We start from the raw sequence: 11,878 nt of genomic DNA on the forward strand, positions 1-11,878 counted from the left end.
AATTTCTTTGGACTGATAGTAGAATTGAACCTTTCTCTTGAAAAATTAGCTCATACAGAAATTGCAGGGTTTTTTTAGCAGATTCAACCGTATTTTTGTATATGCTGGTATTTTTAATTAAAATTTTTATGTGTGCGTGTTCATACATGAGCGATTTGAACCAATTTTTATAATAAAATGAAAATTTGTAAGCTTTTTAGTTGTTGAAGGCGATTTCTTACTAATCCAAGGCTATTTTTTGCTGTGCTAGCATGGTGCCTGTGTGAATGCTATGGACCTCTGGCAATTCACCCCGTTGCACGAGGCTGCTTCCAAGAACCGTGTGGAGGTGTGCTCCCTCCTGCTGAGCCACGGTGCTGATCCCACCCTGGTCAACTGCCATGGCAAGAGTGCTGTTGACATGGCTCCAACACCTGAGCTCAGGGAGAGGCTGACATGTAAGTGTTTCCAGACTGAAAACACTTGTTGGTGGGTGGAAAGGGATGCTATTTTCCTTCTAGGCCACCTTCCTCGAGCTTCAGAAGTGGATGCAAAGCAGCAGAGTAGCTGCAGCTGTGCCGCGCGCTATGAAGTGCGCAGGTACCTCTGATACATCATTTTTCGTATTGCCTGGTTTTCTGAAATTTGGAATTCTTAAGGCTCTGCTGAATCAGTGACTTTGGGGTTTTTTATGTTTAAAATCCAGTTGAGTCACACAAGGGCCTCTATGTTGAGGCTTTGTATTTCATTTAGAAACTTACAGAAGGTAGGTACGTTTGGTGTGCAGCCTTGGAGATGGAAATTCCGTCACCTCCTTTTGTAGTCTTTGCAAACCTTATGCTGTTTACAAACCAATATTTCAACTCTAATTTTAATTTGTATGCCTTTGCTTTCCTTCTTTGGGCAATTTGTTTCCTCACTTTTCTAAAATGTAAAAGATAATTAAATGACACATATATGGAAACAGAGCATTATGAAGTTACAAGAAACTTATTGAGAATTAGATTCTCAATTATAAATAAATTTTTGGGTTTGTGTCTCACCTTTCCAGTATAGAAGAAGCCCCCACACACTAATAATGTGATCCTGCACTACTCACAATCACAGCTAGCCAGGTTTTAGTCTACTCACTATTCTTTGCAGGGGAAGATGGCGAGATCATATGTAGCAGAAAGCTTTGGTCTAGAAGAAAAGAGGAGGGCATTAGTATCTTTTAGGTACTTCTCTACCCTGAGCCCTGGGCTAAAGCTTCTGGCTCTGAGGAAGGTTAATTTAGCATTTATTTAAATTAACAGGCAAAAAAAAACAAACAACAAACAAAAAACCAAAAAAAAAAAAAAAACCCAACAATTTAAACTTCAGTTTATTTCTGTATTTAGAGTTCCTCTAGAGCAGTGAAGGAAGATTCATGTTCAGTAATATCCACTGAAATTTGTGAACAAATTGTGAGCATTATGTCAAATTTGACAGTATCTTGTTGGGATAGCTTCTATATGCATCCCAAAAATCTCATGTTTTTTATGTTCTTGAGTTTTTTGCTGTTATACTTTGGGAATACAGTTATGTTATGTTTGTTATTTCGAGATTTATTTGCACTTGTGCTTTGAGTAATGCTTTGGTTACAAAGAAATTTAAACCAGATACTAAAACAAAGGAGGGAGAAAAAAGTCCCTTGTTAGCAAACTTAGGATTTCAAGCTTGCTTATGAAACAAACATACTTATATTTTTACTGAAATTGAGGTATTTTTCTTCTAATTACCAGGGTCAGATATAATTTTTGCTAACCTACCTTTTGTCTGTACATTTTAAGAGAAACAATTCATGATTAATTGAATGCTAGTTGCTGAGCTAAAAAAGATCTGGAAATAACAAATTTAGTCATCTGCACTTGCAAAGATATACCTGTTGTCAAAACTTGTTTCATCATTGGAGCAGACTGGCTTCAAATACTTAGCTAGTTAGCTTTCTTTAAGACAAATAGTTTAGTATTTATATTTAAAATTTATGTATGTATTATTGTTGGTTTTATTGTTATTTATAATTTTATAGAAATTATATATATACACTTAAGTTTTACAGTGAATTATTTATCATACAAATACAGTAAAGTTTTTGATAAGTAATTGTAATGCTTTATTTTCCTAAGAATATTTCATAGCATTGTGCTTATTAGAACACAGATGTGGGTAATGTACAGGTCACATGTGCATTTAATGTCAAGCGAGTGGAGGATAAAAGGGGGAAAATGTCTAAGGATTTAACTCAAGGAATAGCTTCCCCTCTCCTTTAGCATGTCCCTTTGGTTTCAGCAAAGCTTCTTTTATGTTCTGTGTCCCAGGTCAGCTGCCACCAGAAGACATGTAGAAGCACTCCTCTTTCCTCTTAATTGAGTATCGCTGTCTTTCTGCAATAACATTTATAAATGTGACATCTTGCTGAATATTAATTGTGTCTTTTTCCTCTAACAGATGAATTCAAAGGACACTCTCTACTGCAAGCAGCCAGAGAGGCAGACCTAGCCAAAGTGAAAAAGACACTTGCTTTGGAGATCATTAATTTTAAGCAGCCACAGTCGCATGAGACTGCACTGGTGAGATTGTACAGTCAATCCATTTGTTTTATGATGAATGTGCTGGTAGCCTGGAGTCAAGGAGTTTTATTTCTGCACTATGAAAATACATTCATCATCTGAGATTGAGAATTCGGCATTAAACACTTTCTATACTAAAATAAAATCACCATTATAGAAAAAACATCATGTAATTTATTTTATCACTTTTTTCCTTCCTTCTGGTAGGTTACAGAAGCTCTCCAGCCACTCTTCACCTTTTTATTTTTCACTTCTCTTGCATTTTTTCTATAAACCTTTTTTTTGTTGGTCTGGTACTGTGGTTTTTATGAGGTTAAATTTTGTTACTGTAGCCCAGTTTCCTTCATGTTTTATGTGAGCAAATTTGGATTACAAATTTTATTCATAGGATACATAAAATTGTGGTGAAAATAGGTGTTTATCACAGGGTCTCACAGGTTTGGAATAGTACTGACAATATCACATTAGCTGTAGAAACAGGGTTCTTTTGAGACTTTCCTTCTCCTATTTAATGGTTTAAAGAAGCAGTGGAAGCAAAGAACACACTCAGTATTCCAGATGTTGTGAAGACTTTAAAGCTGAGACTGATGGTATTATTAAAACCACTATAATTATGATACTTTATTCCAATAGAACATTTTTTTCCCATTGGCAGGTCTCAGCTGCAAGAATGCAACTGCATATTTAGTGTTGGAATCATTGTGATTGTGATCAGAACATTGTGTGTTGGGTACCAAGTATCCATATGCTCTGTTTCCTCGCCTGAAGTTAGACACAGAATCCTCGCCTGAAGTTAGAAGCAAGATAGGGAAGAGAGGTTTATAGGCTGAATGCGAAGACACTATGAAATTTGGGATGATGTTATCCTTTTCTTTCTGAGTGTTATCAGCTGCTGCTATGAGGCATCTCTTTAGCTGTGTAATGATCACTTCATAGTCCTGTGATGTTCTTTGCTCTTTTCCCCCTGCTGATTCTACAGAGACAGCTGGACCAAATGGGATATTTTAGCTCTATTGATGTATTTGGTTCACTGTTCACTAAGCGCCTGACTGTGATTTTTTCAGTTTTTGGCTGCTATATATGAGATTTCCAAATCATCTCCAGTTCAAATGAAAGGACTTTGCTTCCAGGATCAGATGATGTTGTGTGTAATCTAACTGAGCTATTCCTGCCTTAAGCATGATAGTATCTTCCATGGGCCACTGGGGTCTCTGCTGTATTAGCCAAAAGGTCAAAGCAAGCACCTAACGTAGGTTTTAGTATTGCTTTGAGGTTTGGCAATACTTCAGCATTTTTGTGTTTTAGGGCTTGTTTATCATATAGGCAGAAAATAGAGCCAGGGTGTTATCTGCAAAGCCTTAAAAATGGTGCCACACTTCAGAACAAAAATTGATCTTAATGTTTATTTACAAAGCTTGCCTTTGCAAAATTTGGATGTGCCCTGCTGATTAACAGCCATGTGGAAGCTTGAGTGAAAGTTACTTCATAATGAAGACTGAAACTGGACAAAAGATGATTATTGGTACTAGTGCTACCTAATAGCATTGGGTTTGGGGGTCTAATTGTAAAGGCTATTGTTTTGCTATTGGAAAGTTGGAGAACTCTTCCAGGAGACTTTCTGCCTTTTATGGGTTACTGGTTTAAAATGTGGGTAAAGATACAAATAGAAAAATCCAAAAGTTCCTCCTATTTCTTATAGTCTGCTATCTTAAGATATCCAAACTTGAAATGAGCATTTCTGGACTTAATTTTAAAGCTGAGTATTCAATCATACCTGGAACCATGCTGGTAATTCCAGGCTTCAGGAATGCATTCATAGGTCCACTGTGGAGAAACCAACAGATACCAGCCACATTCAGGAGAATAGTTACACCTAGCAAAGGGCCATGTGGTCCCACAAGGGCAGGCATGAGCATTGAGAAGCCCTTTGAAGGGTGTGTCTTTATCATAGCAGGGGAAAAAAGATACTCTAAGAGAAACGTGTTGCTTGCTTGCATATTGCATAATCTGTAGTTTGGTGCATGACACAAATGGCCATTAACAAGGTCAGTACACATTGGCACAGAAGAAGAAACAAAGCGACATTCAACTCTTGTCAATTTGACAACTGCAGCAGAACCCTTACAGAACACTTTGGAGACCCTCTGTAAGAAGTTAGGCTGTTTCAAACTCTTTGTCTTTCGCTCCTTTGTTCATTATGTGTCAGGTTTGTCCTGATATCTAGTTAATGTAGTTGGGACCATACTGCTTTTTTCCTAAGTGACCAATAGCTTTAAAATTAAAATTGTTTTTCTGAGTTGAAGAATTTAGCATTGATCAGTAATCTGTATTTTGTTCAGTATGATGAATTCTGTTTGTAAATTTTGTAGTCCGATTTTAGCAGAGTAATTAAGGGATGAAGTAATGTGTCTTTAAAGTTCTTTATCATCTCTGTGATTGAAATATGCTTTATATTTACTTTTTTTTTGCAGCACTGTGCTGTGGCTGCTGTGCATCCGAAGAGGAAACAAGTTACAGAACTATTGCTCAGGAAGGGAGCTAATGTAAACGAGAAAAACAAAGAGTAGGTTTCTGAAATGTTTGAGTTTTCCAAAGACCTCTGTCATATTAGGAATGCAAAACTAATACATCACTTTTTTTTTCCCCTCCTCTAGTTTCATGACACCTTTACATGTTGCAGCTGAAAAAGCTCATAATGATGTCATGGAAGTTCTGCATAAACATGGAGCAAAGGTAAATATACTTGCATGTATTTTATTTAAGACAAAGGGCAAGAAGAATGGTTATGTTGATTATATACTGTGTAAGTTTTTATGATAGTTATATAATATCATATGATAGATATGATATTAGGTATGCTTTGTGCTTCTTGTGTTAACCTTGAAGTGTATTTTATCTGAAATAAGTACAGGATCCTCAGGACTCCCATTTGAAAATTACTTCCCTCCAAGTAACTGAATACAGGCTTTAGGAGTCTACCTTTATTTTTAATGAACCTTGATATAATTTCTAATAAATGTGATTATCCAGGTACCTCGTGTTGCTTTATCTTGTTGGCTTGAAAATATCCAATGGCTGAGGGTACTGACACTGAGTTTAATATTCTAATGCTGAGTATTCCTTAACCCTTGCTTGGTTGTTATTCTTGTGGTCAGATGGTTTTGCTGTGCCCTTTAGCTATTGATAGGTGCCAGCCTAAGTAAGTTGTGAGCCTGTGGTGAAGCTTACTTAGAAACACATTGTTCACCAGGTTATTATAGGCAGAGAGGGGTATAACTAACTTTATTTAGGATGTGGTCTAACCATCTTTCAGAAGTGTTTCAGAATGATCTTTCTAAAAGTTTTAGCAACAAACTTATTCTTCATGGTAATGATATACATCACTACTTAATTTTCTCAGAAACTCTTCTTGATGGATACTTTTTTTGCATTGGCTCAAATATAAAAGATCTTGTTTTTGCTTTGAGTGGGGCTCAGATTACTCTTTTTAAGTCTTCCTCTTCATTCAGAGAGCTGGAAATGAAGAATTCATTGTTACAAATTATTTACCTGTTGTATTATGTTATTGCCTGTAGTAACGATCAAATGTCACTCTTGCTGTGATAGGAGGTATGAGCAATGTAGTTGTATGCACAGTTAAGTGGTTTTGTTTTGAAACAATAAATTTTAATTTATAACCCTGTATGAGAGCTCACTGCCAGATTTCTGATTCACTTATGGAAGTACTTTATTGGCATCATAAAATACCTTAACAACAATACCACGGCAGAGTTGTTCATGTTTGAGAGTCCTAATGCACTGGCGACTACCCAGTTTTGCCTAAGGAAAAAAGCAGGGTCAAAGTTCTTGATTATAGTAATTTAAACTATTGGTTATTATTTTCTCAGATTCACTCTTAGTTGCATATCTATGCACTGAAAGTAAAAAAAATCCATTTTGATATAGGAATAGACTTTAATGAGGATCTGCTTTTGCAGAGGAATTCAGTACTGATGGTATTTGGGTAGGCACTGAACTGGACGTGCTGGAGTTTCAGATGTACTGATACCGAAGTACTACCTGCTTTGAAATACAAGGAGCTTCTGTGTGCTGCTGCTGTATGCTTGTTATTTAAATTAGTGCTCCCTTGAAAGTCTATATCAGTTGTAGTCAGGTTAGGGGTGAGCTCAAAAGTGGCATCCTTACTAGAATGGGCCCATTTTTGTTTATCATCAGTAGCACGTTCTGATGATAGCTTGTAATTCTTTTATCTCCTGAAGCAGGGATTCCTAAATTGTGATCCATGCGTCACTTATTAACTGACTAATGGTGCTGAGTGGTTCACAGTTATCTACAGAATGACGCTGAGTGATGTGTTCTGTGGTTTATCCCATCAGCAATATACATAGTGGTCATTAAGCCTCATTCTTTATTCATATCCCTTATCCTATGTTATTCTGAGAATAGGCCATTCACATTTATGATCTGGCAAAGCACTTAAGTGCATGGCAGGAGACTAATCAAAGTTAATATTAAGAGCATATTTCCATACTGCAGTGGATCAGTGTCCGAAGTTTCTTAGCTGTAAAACAGTAAATAATGCACCCATAATTTTTAATGAGAGGTAGGTCATTAAGGCTTTATGAGGCACTTTGAAGTTCTCAGATGGGATATGCTCAAGAGTATTAGTTAACTAGGCATATTTAATCACTCTAAAATGTTTATCTTGCTTGTATGTTATCATTTGACCTCTTGCTCATGCTTTGACTGTAGGCATTTGGTTTATCAGATACTCTTGACAGTGGTATTTCTTTGTTTCTGACTGTTGTGACATGGCAGCTTTCGTTCCTGAAGCACGATATAGGTTTTGATGTTTTTCTTTTGTTGTGTGTTTGGAAGTTTTTCCTTCATGTTCTCTCTTTTTGTCTCTTGAATTTTAGTTACTTCCTAAGATATAATGAGATATATTAAGCTCTTTGATTATCTCTGGTTGTATTTTTTACAACAGAGGGTTCTCATGAGCTGGTGAATCTAGTCTCCCTGCAATAGCAGCTTCCCAGTGAAGATCAATTTGTTCTTTGAACTGCATCCTCCTGCTTTTTAAATACCTCTCTTCTTACTTGATGCTTCTTTCAGCAAGGTATTCTTCTTAACCTTTGTTTGGTAGGCTAAAAGCCTCAAACACTTAATCATTTAATCTTCCATCATAAGGGAACGTTGCATTTTCCTATTCATCCTTATAAACCCTTCTCTTTACTGGCACCAGAGGAAATCTTGAAGAATATAATTCATTCCCACCCTGCCTTCCATGATGGCACTTCCGTACCTCTCTTGTAAGTGCCTGACTGATGCATACTGGGATCATACTTGCCTTTTTAATAGACATGAGACAGTACTCAGATACTTTCTGTAATCTTGCAGTGCACAGAGAATCTTGATTTTGTTAATACTTTATATTTGTGTTCTTCACTACAATTCTCCTGTGCCAAGATCATTAATGCAAATAGTAAAATAAAATTATCCCACAACCATTCACCAAGCAGCCTTCCCCATTTTATAATGTTCAGTTCTTCCATGAAACTCTCTTTTTTCATTATAAAATAAAATAAAAATTTCCACTGTGATCTCCTATAAAATGCTTCCTGGAGTGTGTATGGATGACACCTACTCTGTAGGGTTTTTTTACTTTGTAGCCATTTCTTCTGTCAAAGGAGAGGTACTGTTAAATTCACCTTTAATCTCCCTTCTGGAAAGCACTATTGATTACTGAGAGAGTAACAATTTGAAAAAGATGTGTAATTAGGGCTTCAAAGAAAGCAGAACTTTCTTCTTCTGAAATTCTTTGACAAAAAGCAGGCAATTGATCCACAAAATAACCAACAATAATAGTGTTAGGAGACAAAGTCGTATCAAGTTCTGTAGATAGAAAATAATTTGATTGTTTTAGCATTTTATAGGAAATTCTTCTGTTTTCATGAGGAGCAAGTGTGTCAGACAGCAAGAGTGAGTTCACATACAGTGAAGTATGTATGTCTAGCCTTTTCTTGTTCTGTGGAAAGGGCTAAAGCATGATTGAGACTGCTTTTGGGAATTTGGGATGAACAAGGGGTGGTCTGTGGTCTTGGAGCTGGATTTAATTATCCACAATCTTAGCACTGTATAAATTTGCTATTTGAAGTATGTTAGATGATAATAAACAGTGAAGGACTGCTTGAATAACTTGTGCTTGATTGAGACCTGTTTTACAGAAAGAACATCTGAGAACATCGATCTCTTCACTCTGGGGACCAATGACAGGACCTGAGGGAACAGCATGAGGTTGTGTCAGGAGAGGCTTAGGTTGGGTGTCAGGAAAAGGTTCTTCACCCAGAGGGTGGTTGGGCTCTGGAACAGGCTTCCCAGGGAAGTGGTCACAGCACCAAAGCTGATGGAGTTCAGTAAGTGTTTGGACAATGCTCTCAGGCACCTGGAGTGATTCTTGGCGTGCAGACAGGACCCATTGATGCTCCGGATGGGTCCCTTCCAACTCAGAATATTCTGTGATTTGTACTGGCAAGAATTGACCTACTGGCAAGCAGTTAAACATAAATTGCTTCTTTTGGTGTGTCTTGCTGACCCTTACTGACAGTACAGACTGGGTTCCTAATTTGAACTGTGAAGAGGTTTGTGTGCACATTAGTTGTGCATCAAAATGTTATGTCCAAGCGACACTCATTCCATGGAAGATGTTTTTATTAGCTTGGTACTTGAGTTTACAGAAGTTGATTGTCAATTTAAAGAGCAGGTGTGAAACCTTGGGATTTCTTAGAATTGGCTTCAAGAATGTTGTTCATAAATATTTGTGGTTTTAAATGCCAGTTTTTTCTTGTTTGCCTGCCCTGTTTGTGTGAGACAGCATTTCACGCCACTGCTTATTTGATGTTGAATATTCTCAAAGTACCATATGAAAAATAAAAGCAGAGCATCTTCAAAGAATCCTCAAACATAAACAATTTTATTAGACTTGTGATCAAATCTTCAAATGCCATGGTTTTATCTTTGAAGATGATCAAAATCCTTAATTTAAAAATAATTTGAAGGTGGTGAACTAGTGAAAAAGTGAGTTTCATCCTGTTTTGTTGTATTTCTAGATAGTTGAATATTTCGTCTGGCTTAGTTCTTGTCCAAATTTGTAGACATGTAGGAAATTAATGTGTTTAGAAAGATACTCAGCTTTCCAGCAGTGCAGAAGTAAAGGATTAAAGTATTTTCTGAACTGGAAGGATGGTTGGGAAGAAAGACCTTCAAGCATGCAAGTTCACTGGTATCTTGGGCAAGTGCAGAGATGTCATGAATGGTCTTTAATTATGATATGCCTCTAAAGGATGCTGTTAAAGCTATTCTTCTGCAAGAGAAAATGAGCCTTTATAAGGTCATGTCAGAGATAGTGTCCCTATTTGTGATGGTAGCAGAAATGAATTAATTCTGCTCTGCTGGGAGAATCTCCCTTTATGCATCTTTGCATAATACAGTTATTTCTGTGCAGTAGAGTAGCATGTTGCCAGCCTTTCATGATCATGGATTTGCAAATTTTCGCCATCTATCTAGACCCAGACAACAAACTGAAATGTTTTTGAATAACCATCTTGTATAACACATTTCTTGCCACCATTTCTGGGAGAGGTATGATTTTCTCAGGGAACAGTAAGAATTGGAAAATTAAATTGCTTTTCAGAAATTTAGCAGATTCTAGCCTATGATGGTTAACAATATAAAGAACTGTATGGTCTGTTGTGATTGACTGGTTCACCTTTTCTCACTGCTTAGACATCCAGACATCCTGATCTTAGTCTTAGCTTTTATGCAGAAGAGGTAATTGTGGAACATCTGACTGGCTTCTACAGGAGCTTTCAGAGTGAAACTGACTCCTTTTTTTCCTGCTTTTTTCTGCTGACTGAGCTTGAAATTGTCACCAATGCTTCTTCACTCCTATGTTTATTGTTAGACAACAAGACACAAGACATACTGCAGGCTTGTCTTCAGAATTAATGCAGGAGGAGAGCAGTTAGAACACTTGCGGGGAAGGATACTGTGATACAGAACTGCTGGCAGAGCACAAGTTTCACACGTGATTTTTAGAATGTAAATCTTTTAGAAAGATTTCGCAGAGAAAATTGCAGTGCTTGGAAGCTGTTGCTTTTTGTGCTGCTCTTTGTCGTGTCAAGGAGCAGGAGAGATACTTAGGGTATTTGATCTTGATAGAAAGCCGTTATGATTATGAAGTCTTGGAAAAATGTTTCTTGAACAGATCCGAGCTGTTGAGCTGCCACAAGTGCCTGGCAGCCAAGAGAATAGTGCTGTAACTGTGTACACTGCTCCAAGAGAGCAGCAGTGAGGGAGGGGGAAATCTCAGTAGCCTCTGATGATATGTCACCATCTCCATTTCTCTACTGCGTCTGTTCAGGATGGAGGAAAGGAAATTAAGGGAGACAGAGGAAAGAACAGAAGGAAGTCTGCATTGGGAAATACTGCATAGGACAGTATCTTTCTCTGAAAACCCTTATTTAAAAACTCTTCAATTGATAACTATTCTGCTTTTACATTGTATTTTAAGCAGTGGAATTACTGCTTTCATGCTAAAAGGTGAAGAAATTGGATCTAGAGCCAGTGCACTGTGGAATAAAAGCTTTCAAACCTGTTGTTTTTAACTCTTTGCAGAAAACTTATCTGAAAGATAATTCAGAGCTACAGCCTTCCAATTTCAGACTGCTTATAAAGGGGACCAGATTGATATTTATCTTTTTTTTTAATAAATGCAGCTGTAACAATCTGGCTACTCAAGGCACAGTTAATGCAGTACATCTTGCATATTTCACATTTTGTCAAACGGAGTTTAGACTTCAGCTTTGAATTGGAAAAGACAAGTGGTTTTGGACCTGGTATTGAACATCATTTACCACAGGCATATGTCTTACCAGGTCTTATTTTTATAAGACTTTCTTAAACTTAAATCTCAGTTTTCTATTTTAGTTTGTAGTGCTTAAGTTGATTTTTCATTTCAAAGTAAGTCCTCTTGCTTTAAGCCTTATTGGAGTGTATTCTTTGGTTGCCTTTAGAGAAGTGGTGCATTATTGGTGGGAGAAGATCTGCCCAAAGTGAACATATACCCAGTGAAATTGTCCTGCAAAGCTTAACTCTGCTCCTGAGATAAAGAGCAGCTGCATTTGGTGTATGCATCCTTCTCAGCTGCAGCCCTTTTTGTCTCAGAAGTAAGCAGGTATTTCTTCAGATGGCTGATGTTCTTCTACCAGAATAATTGATTGTTGGGAAAGATAATGGTTTAGAGGTGA

The 11,878-nt window shown here is 37.1% G+C and overlaps 1 protein-coding gene and 1 long non-coding RNA gene across 2 annotated transcripts in view; one reads left to right on the top strand and one right to left on the bottom strand.

Moving 5' to 3' along the window:
- Positions 1-11,878, bottom strand: part of LOC136360476 (uncharacterized) — a 254,845-nt gene that overhangs the window by 151,055 nt on the left and 91,912 nt on the right. The window lies entirely within an intron of this gene.
- Positions 1-11,878, top strand: part of TNKS (tankyrase) — a 126,508-nt gene that overhangs the window by 86,375 nt on the left and 28,255 nt on the right. Inside the window, 4 exon segments of the mRNA XM_066317746.1 lie at positions 251-437; positions 2,449-2,570; positions 5,042-5,133; positions 5,225-5,303. Coding sequence (XP_066173843.1) covers positions 251-437; positions 2,449-2,570; positions 5,042-5,133; positions 5,225-5,303 — 480 coding nt within the window.

The sequence above is a fragment of the Sylvia atricapilla genome, chromosome 4 (genome assembly GCF_009819655.1).
Source record: "Sylvia atricapilla isolate bSylAtr1 chromosome 4, bSylAtr1.pri, whole genome shotgun sequence".
Taxonomy (NCBI): domain Eukaryota; kingdom Metazoa; phylum Chordata; class Aves; order Passeriformes; family Sylviidae; genus Sylvia; species Sylvia atricapilla.